At 39.3% G+C, this 23,595-nt stretch overlaps 1 protein-coding gene and 1 long non-coding RNA gene across 15 annotated transcripts in view; one reads left to right on the forward strand and one right to left on the reverse strand.

Moving 5' to 3' along the window:
• Positions 1-87: 87 nt before the first annotated feature.
• Positions 88-14,321, reverse strand: LOC112995880 (uncharacterized). Its single transcript, XR_003262287.2, has 2 exons — positions 13,705-14,321; positions 88-2,108 (listed from the first exon to the last, which is right to left on the reverse strand). It is a non-coding gene; the product is annotated as an uncharacterized LOC112995880 (long non-coding RNA).
• Positions 14,322-14,372: 51 nt separating this feature from the next.
• The window catches only part of TTK (TTK protein kinase), a 46,809-nt gene continuing 37,586 nt past the window's right edge, over positions 14,373-23,595 (forward strand). For 2 of the 14 annotated variants that reach the window (XM_026121087.2, XM_064508706.1), the window contains exons 1-3: positions 14,403-14,506; positions 15,057-15,125; positions 18,124-18,303. Coding sequence is in view for 1 of the 14 variants with exons in the window: in XM_064508703.1 (XP_064364773.1) it covers positions 14,465-14,506 (42 nt within the window). In the remaining 13 variants the exon portion in view is untranslated. Of the gene's footprint in view, positions 14,507-15,056; positions 15,126-18,123; positions 18,304-23,595 lie in introns of all 14 variants that reach the window. The other 12 variants (XM_064508702.1, XM_026121096.2, XM_026121089.2 and 9 more) reach the window with 11 other exon arrangements.

A 23,595-nucleotide genomic window follows, 5' to 3' on the forward strand; every position in this document is an offset into this window, starting at 1 on the left:
GTTCTGTATATACTTCTGTTTTTGTCAATAAATTGGCTGGGTACCTTAAGAATGGGGGCTATGTGCTTGGAAAATGAAGGAGAAAGGTTGTTTCACCCAAGTCTTTTATTGTAGTAATAAAGTCTCATAAAATTCCATCAGACAAAGTATTTAATGCACAAAAACAAATCAGACCATAACAGGAAAGTGGTTATACATACTACAGCTGTGCATAACACACCTGAGCTGCAGTTGCCTGGCACTCTGTCATTCCCAAGCCATGGCACCGTGCAATAAAGGATGTGGGTGCAGGAGGCATCCCTCGTTTTCCTTGGTTGCCTCCTCTTAGCCTCAGAGGGAGCCGATACGATTTGCGTCTGTGTGCGCCAGATCTACAAGCTGAGTATGTCTTGGGATAATATATGTGGCCGGAACCTGCCATAATCTTCTCAGGTAATGAGAAGATAATGTAAGAAGTAGGTAAGTATTCTCTGTGTAAGTTGCACCATACTGCAATGATATGGCAAGGACAGCACCCACGTGTTTCCCTACACAGTGACATTTTCACTGAATCCTGTGCATTCTTCCCCCCTCCTGCAATCACTAGGCACGGGAGGAGCAGATAAGGGGACCCCTTGCAACAACAGAAAAATCTGATGTGCTATTGATTATCTTGTCAGTAAGAGAGAACAAAGTTCCATCATCCAGGTCATTGAGGGGTATGTTAAACAGAACTGGACCCAGTATTGACCCCAGGGTACACCACTAGTGACTGGTCTCCAGATGATTTTTGTACAGCTGATCACCACCCTTTCAGTCCAGCAGTTCAGCCCATTTTCAGTCCACCTCACTGTCCGCTTATCTAGTCCATACTTCATCAGCTTGTCTATGAGGATGTTATGGGACACAGTGTCAAAAGACATGTTAAAGCCAAAATAAATAATATCGGCTCTCACCTCATCCACCGAGCTAATCATCTCATAGTGGAAGGCTATCAGGTTGGGCAGGTGTGATTTCCCCTTTGTAAATTCATGCTCACTGCTCCCAGTCACCTCTTGTCCTTCATATGTTTCAAGACAGTTTCCAGGAGGATTTTCTCTGTCACCTTTCCAGAGATCAAGGAAAGGCTGAACAACCTGTAGTTCGCTAGGTCCTCCTTCTTGCCCTGTTGGAAGACTGAAGTGACATTTGGTTTCCTCCAGTGCTCAGGAACCTACCCGATCACCATGACCTTTTGAAGATAATTGAGAGTGGTTTCACGATGACATCAGCTAGCTCCCTCAGTACTCATGGGTGTCTCTCACCAGATCCCATGGACTTTGTGTATATCCAATCTGTTTAAAATGTCCCATAACCTGAGCTTCCACCACCAAGGGTAAGTTTTCCTTGCTCCAGATTTTCCCATGGGCCTCAGGGGTCTGGGATTGCTAAAGGCAAGTCTTTCCAGTAAAAAACAAGGCAAAGAAGGCACTGAATACCTTGGCCTTCTCCATCTGCTTTTATCCCCTGTTCCTTTCCGCAGCGGGCCCACATTTCCCCTAGCCTTCCTTTTGATGCTGGTATATCTGTAGAAGCCCTTCTTGTAGCCCTTCGTGTACATCATCAGATTCAGCTCCAGGCAGGCTTTGGCTTTCCTAGCCCTGTCCCTGCATGCTTGGAGAATGTCTCTGTATTCCTCCTAAGTCACTTGTCCCTGCTTCCACTCCTTGTATGCTCCACTTTTATGTTTGAGTTTAGTCAGGAGTTACGTGTTCATCCATGCAGACTTCTTGCCACCTTTGCCTGACTTCCTGCTTGTTGGAATGCACCATTCTTGAGCTTGGAGGAGGTGATCCTTGAATATCAACCAGCTTTCCTGGACGCTTCTTCTCTCCAGGACTGTTTCCCATGGGATTCCTCCAAGCAGGTTCCTGAATAGGCCAAAGTCTGATCTTCTGAATCCAGAGCTGTGATCCTCTTATTTGCCTTGCTCCTGTCTCTCAGGATCCTGAACTCTTACTATCTCATGGTCACTGCAGCCAAGGCTGCCCCACCTTCACACCCCCAACCAGTTCCTTGGCTGTAACTAGCAGTTAGAACCAGTTACTTGGCTTTAACTGGTCCAGCAGAGCATCTCCCGTCGTCAGCACCTGCATCAGGAAGTCATCATAGCTTTAAAAATGATATGGTGAAGGCAAAATATGGTAAAATTTCATATAAAAAATGGAAGAGGAAGATCCTGTAGCCCCATTTATAGGTATAGCCTTTGAGGCTGTACTTTTTTTTTATTGAAGAAATTTGTCCATTTGAATCACTTAGGAAATAAAATGTGTCTAGCCAGGTTTGTTTCAGTCATTCTGCTTGTTCTTTGTCCTGTTGAGGACAGCAGGTTATGTAAGGCATTTCAGCTTCATAATATGGCTGTGAGGCATTAGATACATTATTTACAAACTCCACACCTTGGTTATCCTGAAAACTTTCAGAGAACCTGAATTTTAAATAAAAATGTGAAAGATCCTACCTATTTCAGACTTGCCTGGTTAGTTGGCAGCAAGCTTTGGGCACACTAATAAAATGATTCACTTTAACTAGATTGTAAAGGAGGATATGAATGCTTTTTTATAGTGAGCCTATGGTTTCAAGGTCAAGTGGTTCTAGTGTTACCATATTAGTTAATATATGCTACTAGTGTACCATAGATTTGTTTGCTTGACATACAAATACACTGTAAATCAATGCTCCTTCGAGTCCAATGAAACTAGTATCTCATGAATCTAATTAATTTCCTCTATTTGCCACTATTTCTGCAGCTTTAAATGCTTGCTTTTGGGGTTTCTCCATAAACTATCGCTCAATTCCTTGGCTTGATTTTCCATTTTTATCCAAAAAACCCAATAGTTTTTCCATGTCAGGGCAGAAATCTCAAAGAAGCCTCCTGTATTCTCTCGGTTTTTATGTTAATGTCCCATTTTTGGCAAAACATTGGCAAAATCTGGACCCTGCTTCTGAGTTGTGAAAGTCCTTATAGTATAGGCTCTGTGTTAGATTTAAGGAGTTAAACAGTTTTGTACTGACATTAAAAAAAAGGAATAGTTGTCTCTTCAAACATCCAATTGCTTTAAGAAAATACCTGTATTTGCTTCTTCAGGGCATTTTGTAACATTTTCTCAAAAAAAGAGGCATTTTTATATAAAATATCAACCTCAACATTAGCTTTCCATAGATAGTATTAGAAATTCAACTTAAAGTCATTTGATGCTGCAATCTTTAATGTGCAGTGGCATTCACAAAATCACAGGTTAATATACTATCACTGTAAACAGTGAAGGATTTTGCCTAATGGAGGAGTTTTAAAATGTCAATCACATCCTGTTTCAAGCTAGGAACTCCAGGTTTCCTGAATGAAAATAATTATTCTTCTCAAATGCAAATACTGTCCTTGACCCATAAGCCAACAAACTCGGGATAATGGCATGTGGACAGATTGCCAGAAGGTAATCTAGGGATTTGAACTCCCTACACGTAAGCTATTCACTGGTATCTGCCTATATACCTACTCTGACCTTGTGGTAAAAGTGGGTTTCACTGAGGAGTGAGCTATCTGCCACATTCGCTGGAGATAAAACCAGACAGTAATGCATGGTAACATGGGCAATTATCATGGGACAGTTGACGCACTGTAAATTCATACTCTAACTTAGCCCACAGTTACTGGCTGGTATACTCTTATCTTCAATTTACCTTCCTGGTATTAATATTAGACAACACATAGTCTCTTCTCAGAAAATATATAAGATAAACAGTAAGGCAAAACCAGAGGTCATATTATTGGTTGCTGTACCAGTCATCTGGCCATCTAGTTTAAAACACTGTGAGATTTTTAAATGTGGTAACTCAGATTCCAATGAAATAGTCAACAGGGAGTATAATAGTTTGGTATGTGAGAAGATTTTGCTATGTCTGTCTAATGTTGGGTGAGGACACAGCAGATTTTTCTTGAAGGTAGTTGGTGGGTTTTTTGAAGAAATACAAAAAATCAGGCACTCACCTGCCATACACTGTAGAAAGACAACAGGCACTTTTTGGGATGAAATAGGACTCAGAATCTTACATAGGGATCTCACAGAATAATATAGGCTATAAGGCACTGGATACGTTCAGCCATGAATGCCTGATTCTTTCAATTTAACATGCAGAAGACAGATTTGCCTTCTTATCTCTTTCGAATATGTTGGCTTTGAAGGCTACAGCGAGTAATTCACCATTGCTGGTGAATAAGTTTTTAAAATTTAACTTCTATTATCTTAAGTTATCATTTCTTTTTGGAATAAAGAACACTGGTGGAGAATCAGACAAATTTAAATAGAATCTATCTTTCTAGGGTATCTTGAAAGTATTATTTTACATTTTTGTATGAAAGAGCTGGCACCGAGGTATGACATGCCTATACTGGTTACTGGTTGTACAAGTAAGAGTACAGCTAAAGACTAAAGATGTATGCTTTATCACTGTTCTCTCCAAACAGAAATGATAGATCATCTGCTGAAACCACTTTCAACATCTGTGGGATAGTTCTCCTTCTCATCACTCATTGACAGGTCAGATCAATCTTTTATTAAATAGGTTACTAAATATACCTCAATCACCCCCTCCGCACAGGGGTTTTCTTCCTACTGGCCCAGTTCTTGATCTTTGCTGTCATCTCTTTCAATACTCAGGCCATCTTCAAAAGGTTCAGTATTTGCTAAAATACCACTGGAATTTCAGATTTCACTGGCTGAAAGTTTCCAACATAATTCATAAAATGGTGTTATAGCTTGAAGGGTTCCTGACAGATGTCTGCATTTGGAAGGCAGTCCTGGAAGTGTTTTGATTCGTTTCTTTATGCCCAAATATTTATGTCACTGAGCAGTAGAAGCTGACCTGACTGTTGTTACAAATTTCTGTGCTTAGTCCTACAGGATCTTCCTTTGTGACAATCAAGATATTTCATATGGTCATAATTAAATTCTCTTCTCCCTACAGCAAACAGGCACAAGCCTTCCAAACTGATTTTCATGTGGCATCTACACAAGAATACACTACAGCATCCTTTGGCTGCATTAGCAAAAGGAACCATTCACTGCGAATGAGGCTAAGTGTTAATGTCCTGCTAAGTGATTACTGTAGCCAAAAATCAAGGCCTGCTAGTATGTATGAACTGGCTGGCACAGGTAGGGTCAAAACATCAACAAATTTACTTGCAGTAAATTGTACTGTACTGTATGTACTTTATGTACTGTAGTGTATGTACTTTACTGTAAATTGACTGTACTTTAGTTTTGAAGGATTTGATATTAGCTGTTTTAAGATCACTCACCCACTTAAGACAGACTCACTTAAGGTCTTAAGGTCCTCTAAGGTCTCATAATCTTTGAGTTTTAACTTTCCTAGGGTGTAAGGTAAAAGAACAAACAGACAACTGGAGGGGTTTCTCCCCTGGACAGCATAAAAAATGTGCACTGCTGGGATGACTCCCCTCTCTTTATTCTTTATATTTTTCTCCCTGCGGACAATACCTCTTGTAATGCAATCCTATAAGCACTGAATGACTGTTTATGTCTTTCCTTTTAAAAAAGAAGTTTAGTTTTGTCTTACCTCTGGATACCTAATTCATGCAAGGTGAAAACAAGCATTACTGCAAGACTACAGGAAGTAGATCAGCCTGTTCAATGAGCTTGCAGCTGCCTTGGCAAATTTAGCCCTCCAGGTAGCATATCCTACTGTCTCAATTGGTCTTTCCACATGTTTGCCTACAAATGGGATGCAGGGCAGCAGCATCGGTAGGTACTGCTGCATGAGCTGCAATCTAGCTACAGTTAAACATAGCTTTGATATAGTTATACGGACAGTAGCAGGAGATACACAATGAATACTGAATACACACTTTCATTCCTGGTCCATGCTGTGCTACCATGCCTTTACTGCTAATGTTATCTCTGCTTACTAAACTACAGCTAACTTGTGTGTGTCTATTCATGCTGCTCACATACCCGTTGAAAGTAGCGTGGACAAAACTTTCTCATCTCCTTTTATCAGTATCATGTGTCTAGACATTTCCTAATTGTTAATTTCGGCAATCATATCTTTCATTAAATCACTCTTGGTTAGTTCCTTCATGCCATTGATCTTTGGGTTATTTTTTGAATAACCTCCTCCCTTGAGAAACCTTGGGAGGAGGTGCTGTTTCGGTGAGTTAACATAAGTGCATTTTGCTGCCCAAGCAACGGTTCCTTTCCTAACTTTCTGCTGCTTTCATATCCTATCAATCAGAGAAATTCACACCTTTGCATGCAAGACCTGATTCCTGAGCAAGTAACCTGATTTTCCAATATCAACCTTCATGCAAACCTGTTAGGAAAGAATAGCGAAACTGGCTCTATACAAAATCAGGATCATATCTTAAATTACTTTCAGAATCTTGTGAAGCAGCACTACTTTCTATCAGATAGCCTATTTGTTCTGTACAGTGCAACATATTGTAGGTATTCCATAAAAAACGCTATTTGGGCACCAAAAACAACAGTGACACAATGGAGAACCATATAGGGTAGTGTACTGCTTCTCAGCTTGACAACTCTCAGCGGAGTATGAGTCTGCATTGCTTGCAGTTGCTGCCTCTAGACTGCTTTCAATGACCAAGTTAGCTCATTTAAGGTTAGCTAAAATTAACAGCTCTAGCAAGGATGTTCTGAAGTAGATCCTTCTGCTCCCATGCTGCTCTTTACAGCTGCAATAAAAATCAGTTACATATTTATTGCTAGTAATAAGATCTTAAAATATACCTCAGTTTTGGCAGGCTTAGATCAATCTTTCCTTCTAAATATCTCCTGAGGCTCAATTCTGGGCAATCTGCCTGGTAAAAGCTCTCACTATCTTTGTTTCACTATGTCATTTTGATTCTCGCTTTCCGCTGGAGAAGTCGATTCTTTTTGAAGGAAGACATCAGTCACTACAATTATTTTAGCTCTTTTTAATACCTTGTTATTGGGGACCAGACTTTTTACATGAGTTTCAATTTCCATTTCATTTATGCTCTACAAAAAAAAAAAAAAAAAAAAAAAAAGAAAGAGCAATTTTTTGTCTATTCTAAAATTTCAGTTTGCTTCTCTTCTGCTGAAGTACAAAGTCAACTCAAGGGAACTACTGAGTATTGGAGGAGAATAAATTGAGAAAAATAATTGTACAACAGAGAAAGTGAAAGAAAAAAGTTTTGACATTCTGTGCATGTTGTGGAGGGAGGAATGTTGATGGGATTATTTGCCTGTATTAGTAAATCAAAAAACAGTCTTCATAACTTCAGTTCAAGCCGTATCCACAAGCCAGTATTTTTCTGAGATGGCAAGAGTTTGTATCTTAGGTCCTCTCCTCTCTGCCATGGGCTGATTAATCCCTACTCTCTATATGATTAGAAATAATAGGGTCCATTTTCTGCACAATACCAATGCATCTCCAAAGAGTGCACAAGACATTAACATCAGGAAGATGCAAAACAAACCTGACATATCTGTATGGTCCTAGAATCTGTTCTTTCTGCATGCAATTTTAATAATCACTACATCAGAATATTATAGTACAATACAATCTGTTATTTCTTGTTCATTTTCACAAATGAAATTGAATTTTGTCTCCCTGTCATTTTTTTCAAACTGCCTGATTTTTGTTATGTTTCTCTGAACTTTTCCAGTTTGTCAGTATCTTTGTGATAAAGTGGTTCTCAGGAGCAGTAGTGACCCTTTTGATGCAGTATGTCCAGGACTGTTTAGAAAAAAATAGGAAAATCAGAATCTGATCTCTCCACTACTTCTGGCAGAAAAGGAATTTGGATTCATGTCTCTGTCATCCTAGCTGACTACTCAAATGACAGGTTTCTTAGTAGATCATTAATTTGTCATATAGTTATGGTTTGCGTATGCTGATAGTTCATCTACCAGATCAAAATCTCCCATTGAAATAAGCATGCTTAGTGAATGCTTAGTTGGAGACTTCCACTCACACAAAGTGTGAGGTGAGTGCCAGCTGCTAGGTGTTGTTAACATTTGAATTGTTTTCACACGATTAAGGGCAGAAACAGAGGACTTTCAAGACAGAAATGAAGTTATCCGCTTCCAGCCAGAGGAGACAATTTTGAGAGTCTAGTAATTGGCCTTAAAGTTTTGATCATATTACTGAGAAAAAACTGAAACAGTTTGAGAGCTTCACTTCATCCCACTGCTAGAGGCTAATTTGCCTTTAGCGGGGTCCGTAAATAAAAAAAAAGGTGCATTTGAGCTGTTCCATTTCAATCATCTTAGCACAAATCCACTTTTACTGGGATTTAAGAGGTATGCTCCATTCTTCATGAGTCACAAGAGTAGTGACCTCCAACAGAAGACGGAGAAGACAGATAAGGGGTGAAAAGTAAGATCTGCGAGAGCTCATCTACCAGAGTTCTTAATTGTTTAAAATGGCATTTGCTTTCAGGTAGCAGTTATGACATACTTATGTCCTTGTGTAATATCATGTCTACTGTTCTTGCAGTAATACTGATTACCCACTTGTCCTTCTTTTTGAATGTTTATGTTTTAGAATTATTGTGTAGAATACCATTTTGTTTTTTGTTCTGGTTCTCCTAAGGTTGTTACATGTTACTTACTTCTATTCCAACTCCTTCCATTCACTTACCAGGTTCACTAATATTTTATTTACTTCCTTCTTAAGGTCATTAATAAAGACTGGTCAGAAGTGCCATCTCTGTGGCATAATAATACATTGTTTGGATGTATTGATAATTCAGAGGGTGGAGTATTAATGATTGGCTACTTAAGTAAATTTTGAATCCTGCTTCTTCTATTCATGAGCTGACATTTCATTCCACTCCAAATATATTATTATTTATGCAGTAATAACAATAACTGCATTTACATACTTATAATAGTATCTTTCACATGAGGAACTGCAGAGATTACAAATCCATTACTGTTATCATCACATTTCATAGATAAGGAAAGCAAAGCTCTGAGAATGAGTTAAATGTCAGTAAGATGGTGGAAGACTGATAAAGAAAACACAGGTCTTCTGCCTGTCACCTTTTTGTCAACTTGGATTTTATTAAATTATTGAAGAGAGGTGCTGGGAAAAAACGAGCTGGCAGGTCAGAGTAGGCCTAGATATGGGGAGGTACTTATTCCTGCCTCCTGAGGAGGACAGAAGTGCTCTGATTTGCTGGATTTATGGTGTCTGAAGGCCTGATCCTATTTGACTGTTGACTGTGCCTTCTTGGCCACTACTCAAAGAGTCTTGCTATGTAGTCATCCTCAAAGACCCTCTAACTTTGCAGTTCTACTCTTTTTCCAAGTAGATGATTGATTTTGGTCTTTTCTGGAAAATCAGCCTATCTATTATTTTTCTGGTGCCAGATATCATGCTTTTCATGGGCATAAGGAAGATGTATATGAAACCAGTGTGATAAGAATTGACTTCTTTGCTAAATATTTGAAAGACACTTCATGTCTTTTGGTTATGAGTATCATTTAGATCATCCAAATCTAGACTTCCTTGTTGCTTTCACAGGGCAGAAGTCAGAATTATATGTGATATCTTTTTTTGCTCTCATTGGTAGCAGTAAAGGAGTCATCAAAGGAGTCTTGCAATGGTCTCAACATTTACAGAATCTGTAGACCAGCATGTCTCAACAGAAGCATCATAGGAAACTGAATATTTCAGTCATAACAATTAATCTCAATGTTTTATAGATCTCCCAACCTTCTAAAGACCCCAAACAGGATCCACTGCTCCATGTGATTGAGACAATGAGGGAAAGAGGCTTAGCTCACATTAGGTATAGAGGTGGCTCTTCATAGGATGTGGGAAAGCTCAAGGGAGCAGTTCAACCACTTTTTAGAATCGTGAGCTGGAGTTAATAGGAGTCACCTGGATTGGTGAAACAGTAGAAACAAGCCTGTATCTTATTTTCTCTGCAGGGTTCTATAACCTGACAATGAGGGAACAAACACAAGTGGTATTGTATTTCTCTTCTATTTTACACATAGAAACAAGAAGTGTCTGATACCATAGCCATACATCATATTACAGCTATAATGGTGATGGATGTTTAGATGTCTGTTACACCCCTTTTTAAAGGTGTGTGTTAAAAGGACTGATAAACATTATTGCGTTACAGCCACCTACTCTTTGAGATATTCTAATAACAGTGAACAATCGTAACGTTGTAATAACTTTAGGCCTTGATCTGGCATCATGAAGGAGTGCACTCTTTCACCCATGCACATTCGTAAATTTACTACTATTAGCTACCCAATTAAAATCAGTTATATTTGATTACATTTTTCTAAAATATTTTCCCCAAAACCTAACAATAGCAAAGTCTCAAGTCAGTCAGTTCTGAAGAAAGAAGTGAAGAATAGACGATCAACAAATCAAATTTCTAAACTCAATGGCATTCACAGATGATGTTCCTTTTCCCCTTGTCCCTTATTTTAATAAAAAAGTGAATTACAGTCTCCTGGGAATGCCCAAGGGAGAGATATATCTGCGTTTCTCTAGCTGAGTTTAAGCTAGTCACATAGCAACCAAATGCGCACTGCTGGGATGACTCCCAGAATGGCTGTACAGAGTTATGGTATGCACAAACAAGTATGTGGTGCATCTAAGGCAGGTTTCAGAAGACAATTCTATTACAATTATATTATTTCTCACCTGGATCTGGTCCATGTCCAATTGGATGAGAAAATGGGCAGAAAAGAATGAGTTGACTTACAGCTATCTGATTAAACATACCTTTAACTGACCACTTCTGCCAAGGCTGTAATCACAGACAGAAGTAGTGACTAAGTAGTCAGTATTATATACACTTTTATAGGTCAAAATCTGCATTTCAAATTCACTAGGAAAACAGTGAAAAAAAAAAAAAATCAGGAAACTGATTAGCAGCCAGTGTAACAAGTCTGATATATTTTAGTTAATATATACTATATTAGCTGAAATTTTTAAAGATATCCAAGAATGGATTTATATAAAATGTACTCCAGTAAAGAAGGCAACTGTACAGATAGCTGCTAAATATGGGCATTCAAAAGGAAAAGATGCGTGTTTCCCAAAAGATATCTATATAAAACATTCTCCTCTGTTCTTGTTACATAAACATCCAACAAAACTTAGGGATCCAGGATGGCCCACAGTTGTGAACCTGCACAACAGATTGTTCTCATGATTTCTCAACTCTATTCTTTTCTAGTTATTTCCAGCCCACAAGCATCTGTAACTCAGTTTAGCCATACATGAAGTAAGCTGCTGAGCAGCACCAGCTGGATCTGATGAAATAGATATGTGCAGCTGGATATTATCCTCCTACTGAAGGTACCACAACTCACATCTCATCTCTCATGTCCTGTGTGGCCTCATATGTACATTGTATTGGACAGAGAACAGAACAAAAGCAGAATTCCACTTGAAAAGTCATCCACAGCAGATTAAAAATTATCCAGTAAGGAGAAGAGCAATCACCTAATATCTGTTGTACTCAATACCAACCTCTAGAAGCTGACATGATAACAGACCTACTATTATCACTGTTTGAAGTGGGTATATATAATAAAAATACTTTTCCTTAAAGATTGCTGCAACTAGTGAGTTCCAAAAAAATCTTCAAATGAGAAAGTCCTTAAAGCACCGAATTGTTATGAGGATCTCCGGGGTTGATTCCTAGATCTGTTACAGGTATCCTGTACGACTTAAGGTATGTCACTTACTGCCCCATGCCTTAATTTTCCAATATAAAATGTGAATAAATACTTCTTTGTCTTACACAGGTGTTGAAAGCAAAATTCTCAGATATTTTCAAGGTGTTCTGATGAAATGGAAATGCACAGAAAAGCAACCAAAAAATGAAAAGGCACTGACAGGATGAAATTTGGTGTTTGGCCTGTGCAGCAATTCATCATGGAGATATACTGGTAGCTTTATTTCCTAGGGGACTGAATTAAAATCTAGAAAGTGAGCAGGGAGGTGAATTAAAGCCATTCAACTTTTAACTAAAAATAAAATACAGATGATTCAGGAAGAAAGCACATCCATGAATGAGAAGGCTAGTAACAATTTACGTTTAGGGATACCGCAGAGGATAGGATAAGGAGAAATTGCATTGCAATCTTTCATGACCCACTTGTGCCTGTGCCGCACTTGGATTTTCAATATCATTGTCCAAAATTATGCAAAATCTTACCATACAATTAGGTATTGAAACTAATGAAACAAGATTTCCTTGATGGCAACTCACTGCAGAGGACTGAATTTTCTTTCCCTTTGCTTGTCATCCATCTCTTTTCTTGTGTCCTCCTTGTTTGTGTAATTCATATGTCACTTTTCTCATTCAAATTGGAACCACCTTTAGGTGGAAATTTCAGTTGGTATGTATGTTAAATTCCCTAGACATCTATGACATAACATGCATATACATTTATAAGTAAGTAAAAGATGGTTCTAGCAGCAATCCAAACACCATACATAATTTATATTGCAACAAGGAAGAGTAAATGGAAGCTCCTTCATTTTTGCCACTGGCAATACAGTCTTTCTTTCTATGACCTTTTTCTCTCTTTGCTGTTTTTTTCCCCTGGACTTCTACCCCATTTTCTTTCTGCATTTTCGTTTGGCTAGGATTTTACATGGTATCCTGATTTCTTGTCACAGCTACAGAAATTAAATAACTGCCCCTTACAGCATTGCTCACAAGAATAATCCAGCACTCTTCACCTCCTTCGCCCCAATCAAAGCTCCTACTAATCGAATAATCTATGACTATGCACTTAAGAAAAGACAGATCCAGAGTGGATGCATGTGACTTGTGCTGCATCTTTAAATTGTCACTAGATTCAGATTCTGGTGGAACATGAGACATCTAACAACAAAACCATCAAAACAAAAATGTGTAGATGCAAGGAGAAGTAAGGCAATGCAGAAAAGACATAATCTCACTTAATCTTAGCTTGCTAAAAGTTAGAATGAATTTCTCTATACTCAGCAGAGAAAGAGAGGCACCTCCATGGAATGACACACATTCTAAAATGGATGTTTGGACTGATTTTCCCTCCTGAGGTGCCTATTGCTTTCCCTTGACTGCAGAATGAGCTCAGATGAGATATTTAAGTTTTAGATTAATAAAGAAGGGTAAGACAAATTTAAGTAAATATTAATATATCACATGTCAGGTCTATGGAAACCTAATGGTAAGCAGTAAGTTATTAAATTAATAAAGCAGCTAGACATCTTTTGGTTCAGAAAGTGTGTCAACAATCTTGAAAATATTATAAACATCAGAAGCACCATACCAGCTAGAAAGAATATACTAATTAAGAAGTACAATCAGAAGGTAAATACAGAGAAGCTAAAGTGCTCTACTTAGTACATTTGCATCACTATAATCCAGCTCCAAGAAGAAAGGGACAGCTCAGATAAACAGCTGCTTTTAGAAGCCTTGGGAATACTGGAGATACTGAAGGTTTACAAAGAATCTGTTTAAAAAAAAAAAAGTAAAGCAAAGACGTAATCTTGAGGATCTGGTCAGGATACACAGTCCAGACATGCTGTTACAGCTAAATGAAGCTTAAAAAAAAAAAAAAAAAAAAAAAAAAAAAAAAAAAAAAAAAAAAACCCAAGCAACTGCTTGAAAAGGAAAATATTTTCAGGCATACTTTAAGTTTGTAATACCTTGTTTCTGTGGTCTGAACTTTGTAACCAAGAACTCAAACCGGACAGATCACACTTCCCTTCCTCTCCTCGTGGGAATCAGGAATTAGTAAGGACCGGAGCCAGGCCAACAGGTAACGAGGAGGTACGAGCCACTGCCGCGCCCGCCCCCGACCAGCGCTCGGGCAGAGGCTGCCCGCCCCGGGGAAGAGAGGCCCGTGGCGAGCCGTGCCCACGCCGCGCGGGGAGAAACCCGTCACCTCAGCGGGGACAACCCCTCGTCACGCTCGAGCCACTCCAGCCGGACAACGAGGCGCCCGCTCCGCCTTGCAGCAGCGGCGCAGGCAGCCCCTTCCTCTCGGCTCTCGCCTGAGAGCCGTTAGGGCAGCTAACGGCCCCCGCGGCACGCGACAACGCCCGCCCCTCACGCCCCCCGCCAGCGGAGCGCGTGCGGCCTCCCAACGCGCCTGCGCAGAAGCCCCCCTCCCGCTCCGAGGCAGGGGCGACGGGGGCAACGCCCGTGGCAGCAGGCGCGAGCAGCCCCACCCCCGCACAGGGGCCGTCACGGGGCGGCAAAGGCAGGAGGCGCGGAAGACGCAGCTACTGCGAGTCCGACCGCGGCGGCTCGCCTCCAATAGGAAGGCGGGCTCCGGTTTTTTTTGTTCCTTTTTGTCCGGCCAATCAGCGCTCGCTTCCTCCCCCGCCCCGCGAGCTGTTCCGACCAATGGGAAGCGGGCTCTTTGGGCGTCGGTGATATTCAAACAGAGAGCGGCGCGCGCCCATGACTGCCTGGAGCCTTTCGCCGGCCCTGAGGTGGGCGGCGGTGAGTGCGGCCTGGCGCCGCGCCGGGCGCGGGCGGGGAAGGGGTCTCGGGGCTGCTTCTCTCGCGGGGAGCCGCGCCGGCGGCCTCGGCGCTGTGGCGGGGCCCTCGGGCCGCGCGAGGCGGTTGGCGCGCGGCGTCGCCGGGCTCGGCCGCCGCCGGCCCCGCCCTCGGCTCCCGCGACTCGCGGCCGCCCCGGGCGGGCGAGCGGGGGGGGGGGGGCGCGCAGCAGGGTCCTCGGCTCCCCTGCGTCTGTGAGACCGGTGCGCGCCGGGGAGCGGCGAGGTTTTCGGCGGAAACGAGTGGTCGGGGCTGTGTCAGGCTGTGGCTTGGGCGGGCGGCAGCGTTGCTGCCGGCCTTTGCTACGTAGCGGTGGTTTTGGCTGGGTGTCATCTGGCATAGTCCTTTCCTCACCTCACTCACCACTGTTCTTGTTTTTTTCTTTTTCCCTACTACCTTTCTCTTCACTACCTTTTTCCCTCAGAGGTGATACTCTTTTTATCTAGAACTGGTGAATGATTTTGTGGGTTTACTTGTTCTTATTTGATTTCAGAAGATCCCAAATATGAAAAGCAAGTTCTGGATAACACAGCTGGCTGTAGACTTGACAAGTTCTGATTAGGTGAGGATTTCAGTCCAGTGTTGTAAGTCGTGTTCAGCTAGGATGAAGTCTATTTCCAAAAATAGACATAAAGCAGGATTGCTCTTGATATTCATGTTAACTGTTTCAGCAATAGAAAGGTCCCTGTGGGTGAAGAGGGGAAAAGGACAGAGGGCTCTTTGAAATGTGTATCTGTCCAGCTCTGGCTAGTGCAGATGATACTGCTAGACCTCTTCCTAAAATGGTATCCTAAATTAAAACTGCTCTCAGTTATGACTCTAGTACCACTGCTTGGCTATGGCCTTTTGTACTTAGAATTCTGACTCGGCAGTGTTGCATGCTGCTTTTGCTGTGTTTATGCTACAGTATCTCATCTGTTTTTCTTGACTGTTTCCTTGATTCATTTTCTTTTGTATCTGAGGGTTTTTTAAAGCTAAAACTAAAGTTCCTATTTTTCCCATTTTTATTAATAGCTAGTGATGCTGTCATAATTTTCTGAAGGTTAGTTGTTTTTTGTTTCCATATAAGCAAACCCTAATTTAGAGGTTAGGACTTGCAATAAATAAATTTTAAGCCTGGCTTCAAAAGAGGTTTCAGAGAGGTTTCAAAACCATCAAATTTTTATATGTTTGGGGAAGATAACAGCTGGGTAAAGGACAGACTTCAACTACTGGCTGTACCATAAACAGGTTAGAAGTGAGTTATCTAGCCTATGTGCTAGGAGCTAGGGAGTTAACTATCATGTAACCTGTTAGTCTTGTAGTTCGGGTGTCACATGGGACATAAAAGGGAGCTGAATTTGGTGACAACTGGAGTGCTTTTGCCACTGATCTGAATTCAGATTTTGGTAACTATTCATGGAACAACTTAGCCTGACACTTTCTAGGCTTGGCATTTTTTTTAAGTATCTATCCAAAGTAACAGAAGTCTCAATTTGCCTCATATTTCTACCACTGCAATCTGCTCTTCAAACTTTAAGAATTTGCTTCTTTTAACAAGCAGGTCTGCTGCTTTCATGACTTTTCCTTACGTGTAGAAGAAACCTTAGAAGTTTCAAGTGGTATCTGTTCTTTCAAATTAGTAATAAAAACTAGATTTTGCTGCGACATCTGCAGAACACAAACTGGTAACTAGATACATGACAGACAATGCCATGCATCTCTGAAGATGGCTGTGTATTATCTCATGCTTCTATTCTTACTTGGTTTGAACCAAGAGGGCAAGGTCTTGAGGGCAAGAACTTTTATGCATAGACAAATGTCTGTGCAATAGTTCCTAACTTTCAGGAAGGGTCTATGGCAGTACTGCAGTATGTTTAAGCCATGCTTACATGCTTAAGCAACACTGATGTGTTTACAAATAACTGCACTTGGAAGGATTAGGGATAGCTATGCTTCCTGTAATTCTCAGCACTTTCTGTATTACCAGCTAGCATGTGCATGTTTTGCTCAAATGCTGAGTACTATTGAAATACTGAAGTGAATATATGAACAGAATAATGCAAATGCTGTACAAGTTCAAGGCTATGGTCAGTTTTGCTGTCTTGTTTATGTGAGATCTTTATGCATAGGGAAAAAAGGACACCTTAAACATGGGTGAAGAAGGGGGAAGTGCCAGAAAAATACATATGGATGAAGTTCCTGATGGAGAGGAATGTGGCATTTTATCCCTTTTGCACAGAGTAGAGGACCTTATTCAAAATCCATACGATATAGTCTCTTGACATTAGCAGACATTTTAATTGGACTATAGATATAGCTAGAAACATGTTTAAGGTAACAGTTGTACCCACAGTAGTCTGAGGATATAAGGAAAATACAGGTAATAGAATAACACAAATGTTTTCCTTCTCAGTCAGCTTAATAAAAAATAATACATGCAGTCTTGTAAGTGCTTACTGAAGGCTTTTGCTGCGTTCTACAACTGTTGGTTTCTTTGGATAAACAGGTATAGGTCAGTGCTTCAGTAGATTATGGAGTACGTCTTTGTGTTTGGTAATTAAAACATGTTTTTGGACTTTCTCAATGTTTGTATTTGACAAAAAACTATATCCAGCTCTGTAATACGATGTTACAGGTATAGTGAAATTGAATGAATAGAAGCTGAATAATGGTCAAATCCAGTAATTTCGAGACTGGATGCTGTTTCTCTTCAGTGTCAGCAAATACTTCTTTGTTACACATAGAATCTTGTGGCCAACCCATGTGGCCAGCTCAGCTGTTTACAACATACATTGTCCTTTCATTCTCTGTCCTACGGCTTCTATCTTATTGGGCCTGTATCAGGATTTGAAGCTACTTGAACTACTACACCTATTCAGAATTAGTTCTCCATCTTCCTGATTTCTGCACACGTGCTCTCCCTGTGCCTTGCTTCCCTGCCTCTAATCCTCTTTCCTGTACAGTTTTTCTAGCTCTCAGCCCTGATACAGTTATCTCAGTTCTTGTTGAGTATACATTTATAACATTATTTTGCTGGTTTGGATCTTCACTGTCTTGTCACATTTTGAATGCTCTTCACACAAATTCATGGCAAATGCTTTCTTGAAAAGTATTCGTGCAGCAGGTTATGCCAAAATGAGATGGAATACTGCTTAAGGTTGAACTCTAGCATGAGTAGAAAAATTAGTTGGAAATCATGAAAAAATATAGATTATTCTCTTAGTGTATTTTTCATCCATATCAATGAGATATGCCAGCCTCTGTGGTTTTGAAGTGATTTTAAGCAGTATTTGCTGGAGTGCTTATGTATCTTCTTCTTCTTTTTTTTTTTTTTTTTTTTTTTTTTCTTTCCCAATGGTTTGAGACCTAAGTCATAAAGAATGGGTGTTGGATATAGAGATCCTAGTTCTTAGTCATAACCAGCAGACACATTTGGAAATGCTTGCCCTTATTCCAGAAGTAGTTATTGTGCTTTTTTGGTGCTGTTTAGTTACTAATTTGGAATAGAGCCAGGTTTAGGAGGTACATTTATGTACATTTACCTCTCAATGTCTAACCATTCCATTTTTGATACGCAGGAACGTTGCAGGATGGAGAACTAGGTTTCTTGCCTTTGCTTGATTCTTGGGAACATCTGAAACAATCTCTCCCTCATCCTTGTTAGCTTCCTTGACAAGGCATACCTGCTCCTCAGGAGAGGCTTTCTGCATATACTACACATTGAACCTTGAACAGTTTAGAAGCTGCACAGCGGAAATGTAAGTTTGACACCTGTTGATAAGAGTTAAGATCAGTTTTCTTCAGGATATTATTTGCTATGTTTGGCAATCTATCACTGGAAAAAGAATAATGACCCCTTTACACATGTGAGGAAAAAACAAGAACTGTGTGTGTGTGGTTTTTGTTTTTTTTGTTTTTTTAATCCATCTGGAAATTGTTAGCAAATACTGTTGTGGTGAGAGGTCATGGTATTACTAAACATGATGTTAATTTCTTTTGATGTTCTTGGTGCTTTGGTGCAAAGAAGCTAACTTCATAGATCCATAGCTAGAGGGAGTAGATGCTGTTCAAGGTCAGATCTTTAAGGGTATTCCCACCCATAAAAGAACAGGTTTAGAGTATCTGAGTTTATGCCCCTCTTTATTGTATTTATCAAAGGCAAAACTGAAATAGATACCAAAATCTTCCTTAGGAAGAGACAAATATTTTTATCTCCATGAGGTAAATATCATCTTTGGAAAGTCATGTGAATTACCAGAACAGTCTTTGCTATAGCAGTCACCTATGTCATTTTTAGCAAAACGATCCCCTGAGAAGTGGTATGGTTTACACAGCTAGTCTCAGGATAGCCTATGGTAATTCTTCTCTATGCACTTGGGCGAGGAATAAGTATAAAGGAAATTCTAAGCAAACACTGACATTGGATTTCATTCTTGAAGAAAACTGAGGGGATGGTTCTTGTTGTAGTCTCATCTCAGTGAAACTAAGACTTTTTTCAGGTAACACTGATTTAGCATGTGATCTTTAGCTTTTACAGTTCTTTCTGTATAGGTCTTATGGCTCTATTTAGGGATTCTTGCTTCTACTTTTCATAGACACCTGAAAATAACTTCTTCATAGAGAAGGAAGGAGACATTTTCAGAACTTGATCCTCTTTTTGCCCTTCTGCAAAGATATTAACTTTTATGCCTTTAACAATTCTTTGTCTGGTGAAATCTTAAAGTGATAAAAGCTGTTGATAGTGGTAACGTAGATGGTGTGTTTGCCTGACTGTTTTTGTTTATACAGAGAGAAACAGTGTTGCAAACCTACTGGAAGAAAAAAGCCTCTCCGTATAGACTAGAGTGGACTTTATATTCTTAATAGGCCATTCCTAATACAGGAAGGATATGAAATATGCCTATTTCTGCTACATAATCAATTTCGTGTAAATATGATAATCTGCCAGGTTATGGTTTTGGCTGTATGTCCAGGTTTTTGCTTGGTGAGAGCAAAGGGTCTGCTGCTTTCAAGGCAGTGCAAACTTACTTTGAATAGTGCTCTCCAAATTAATGGTTAGAGTTGATGGAAGTGACAGTAAGTTATTTTTAGACAGTGAAATTAGATATGGATGAACTTACTTTATCTCTTTCAATTACATCACAATCAATAATTGATCTAAAATAGATCTTACCTCCATGGGCCTTCAAGCAAATTTTCACTGACTTTTTATACCTGAATACAAAAAGATCAAAGGCCAACTTTCCATGGTCCAAAAATTGACTTAGTTTGTCTTTAACTCATTTAGTCTGTCCACAGTATGCTAGCTTTCCATTTCTGGGCCCAGCTTCGCAGTAACCAGCAAGTCAAATCCCCTGGATATGCATTGATTTCAATACTATTTTTAATAGGCTTTTGAGGAATTAAAATGATTCTGTTCATTAGAAGTATGAAACATTCATCAACCTGGGAAAAGTTGTGACCAGTATGGTTCATGGAAAATGGAAGAGATTTTTGTTGCAGGCACATAGAAATCATAAATTCTCTATTTTAAATTTATTTTAGCATATTTGCTCAGCTTGCCTAGATTCTCATCTCTCAGCTGTATCCAGGTATTATTTCTGTTGCTAATGAACTTACATAGCATTGAGGATGTGGCATAATATTTCTTAAAAGATCTTTAAATCATCCATATCCTTTTACAACCTAAAGAAATAGGTGTTGCTTGGCTTTGGCAATACACCTTTCAACAAATGAACATATGAATTTTTTCGTTTGCCCACTGAAAACTAACTGACATTACCTGTGGTAAGGAGTTTAGGTTAGCATTGTGTGTTGAACTTTTAGGTGGAATAATATAATCCATGGTAATGGGATCATGGCTATGGTTGGCCTCTGTGGATAAATACATGCAGAATGCTTCCATTTTCAGATATTTCCACCTTGTGATTTGTCTTTAGCAACTTGTGGAGGAATAGGGACTCTGAAGCAGAAGAGAGGATTAACTTTACATGGAAGATGAAAACTGTGAGAGCATTTTTTTTCTTTGCCTTTTCTCATGAAGTTGTTGGAGTTTGGAAAGCTCTTGTCTTTTGTAGTCTGAAGCTCTGGCTGCTTGTTGCATACTGAGGATATGCCACCTGTTAAAACAGTAGGGGAATTTGCTGGAAAGAAGGGACTGTTGGGGTAAGCTTGTACTAAATGAAGATGCAGAAGTTGGTTTGGTTTTGGTTGTACGTATCTCACTATATAACATAGGAAGTAACTAAATCCCTGTAATAGCCTGTAAGATTTGCATATACAGTAAGGAACAGGGATATTTGTGTTAATGTTTTTAGAATCACAATGGATGATTGTGATGGGAAGGGGATGTAAACTGGAAGGCAGCTGAAGCTTGAAAATACCAAATAAGAGGAAAAAATGCTAGTCTTCTCAAAAGTGCATGCTTTTACTGCATCTGTTAACTGTTTAGCATGTTTGTGTGTTCTTCCACTGGCTCTGCGGGGGAAAAAACTAAATTTTCTGTCTCCCCAGTAGCAATTTCACGGCAACAGTGGGTTTCAGTATTTATTCATTGGTGGAGTCCTTAAAAGTTTTCTAATGAAGTGTGGATAATTTTATTTTCAGTGTATTTTAATTTGCTGTGTCTTTGCTCTTCTGTGCTGATCTGAAAGTCAGTAGACCCTCGTAGTCAACAGATCAGTCTGAGTACCACTGCACTGCAATATGTTAATTCAGACTTGAGTGTGAGGGACATGCATAACACTTCTGACTTCTACTTAGCCATGTTATCAACTGCAAACCTAGATTTAAACTACCATTTAAAAAAAAATGATTGCAAACATCTACAGGTAGTAGTTAATTGCCAAGCTGCAGTTATAAAAGGAGGGAAAAAAGCTCGTAGTATTCCAGAATATCAAGTTCTGTGAAATTCAGACTTGTACCTTTACTTTTATGTTTTTCCCCCATGTTCTTTCTCTCCTCTTTCAGTGCACTGTAACAAACCTGCATGTTCTGTGCCTTGAATTGTACTTAGGTAAGAACTTGCAAGCTTTTACTTTAGGTAGCTTGTTCTTTAGAAAGAATCCTGCTTCTACTGGACTCTTCTTTTCACCCATAACAATGCTTCTTCATGCTTTTATTTTCCTATTATGTTTGCAAGGTTATGATTATCTGTCATGATGGTGAGAAGATTCCTGTGCCCTCTTACTGGTACAAAATATGTAAAACAGTGCTTTAGAGACATACTGCATCTTTTAAGGTGTAGATTTTTCTTACTGTGATACTAATCATATTTACATCCTGAACTCTTTTTGGGGAGAGATAAATAGCTCATCCCTATCTCTTCAGAGCCTTAATTCTACTAAGGCCCATTCAGAATTCTGCCTTTATACATTAACTAAACACTGAAGAAGTAGGTCTCTGTTATTCCCTTATCTTCTCTGCTAAGCACAAGAAATCAGAGGTAAGGATTTGCAGATATTTATGCCTTTGTGTTGGAGGAGTTTGCTGACTTCCAGCTAATTGTGTTCAACAATGTCAGTTGTAATGAAGCTTTTTAATTTGATTTTCAGATTTAATTGCAGTGGTCTAACTTTACTGCAATTAAATCTGCTAAATTGTTTAATTTGCAAGGTCTTATATTTCAAATGTAGGCACACAGAGGCAGATTCTTTGGTGCCTTCTATCATGTATGTGATTTCATATGTGTTAAAAATTGTATACCTATTTTGAAAACTTGCATATTTACATTCTCCAATTGTTTCCAGGTACAATGGAAGCAACGTGTACTTGTATCCTTATTTTCCTCTTCTACTAATGCCAAAAGAGGTGTTATCTACATGATTTTTACAAAAAATCATCTTTGCTGAAACTATAATAGTTGTTTTTTAAACTTCCTTTTTAACAGCACAAAGCAAATGTGTGTAGAAAACATTTAAAACTAAAACAATGAAAAGAGACCTGGTGCGTCATTAACTTTAGTTTTCTTCTGGTACTTCCATAAATCCCATTCATAAACTTGCCAGCCTGCTTTTAAAAACTGGTTAGGTCTCTCTATGGCAGAAAATGAGACAAGTGTTACAATGATATTTATACATAAAAATACTGTTTTTTGTACTTCATATGAAAAGGTTACATTCTGAAGTTCTTTGTGTATACTTTAGTATTTTGCTGTATGCTGGTTCTGAAAAGCCTTAGGATATGGATATTTTCTGTTTGGAGAAGACATTTTGTAGATGAGTTGATCAAATCTGGAGCTTCAGTTATAGATTTGGCAAATAACTTTTACTGAAATTATATAAAGATGCTGTTTATGTAGCACACCTCTTAGCAAAGTAAATCATTTGTTTAGTTGGTAAGCTGCCACCCACGCCAGTGACCCTGTCGCATCCTTTGGAAAAGTAAGATGGTTTGTTCTTTGGAAATACACACAAGATCTTGCCCTTCTTGAAGAGAGACTTTAGAAAAGTGAAACATGCTTAACTTTGCCCTTGTAAGGGTCTCAATATTTTATTGTAAATGTTAAACATTTACACTGTTTTTTTGTAAGCCTTGAATTACCTCAGTTATGTGGGGATGATTCTTAGTAGTTACTACACAAGCTTGCTTTAGGGTTCTTCCAGCTCCTACACAGATTGTGAGACCTTGTGCAGATTATTTTCTTTGATGTTTCATCTGTGAACTTTTTCTCTGATTAGTGTCTCCTGGCTAACCTTCTCCTCCACCACCAACTCTTGGTTTTGGTGTTGGATTGTATTCCCTAATAAAACAGGTATTCCAGCCAGGAATTAATGCATAAGTTGCATAATATTTATTATGGCAATGTAGTATAGTTATTTGTTATACCTTCCTTTCTGGTTCACCTGTATTCAGTGGTTTGTCTTTATTTATGTAATAAAGACTGAATTCTTTCAGACAGAGATCTAGGCTGTAAAATTTTGCAACAGCAAAACTTAATGAGAACTGTAAGAAGGAAGTCTTTCAAAATGTTTGATTTTAAACTCACAATGGTATAAATAAATGTAGCATACATTTTAATTAAGTGTTACTTTAAAGAAGGATAATATTAA

Source organism: Dromaius novaehollandiae, chromosome 3 (genome assembly GCF_036370855.1).
Source record: "Dromaius novaehollandiae isolate bDroNov1 chromosome 3, bDroNov1.hap1, whole genome shotgun sequence".
NCBI lineage: Eukaryota > Metazoa > Chordata > Aves > Casuariiformes > Dromaiidae > Dromaius > Dromaius novaehollandiae.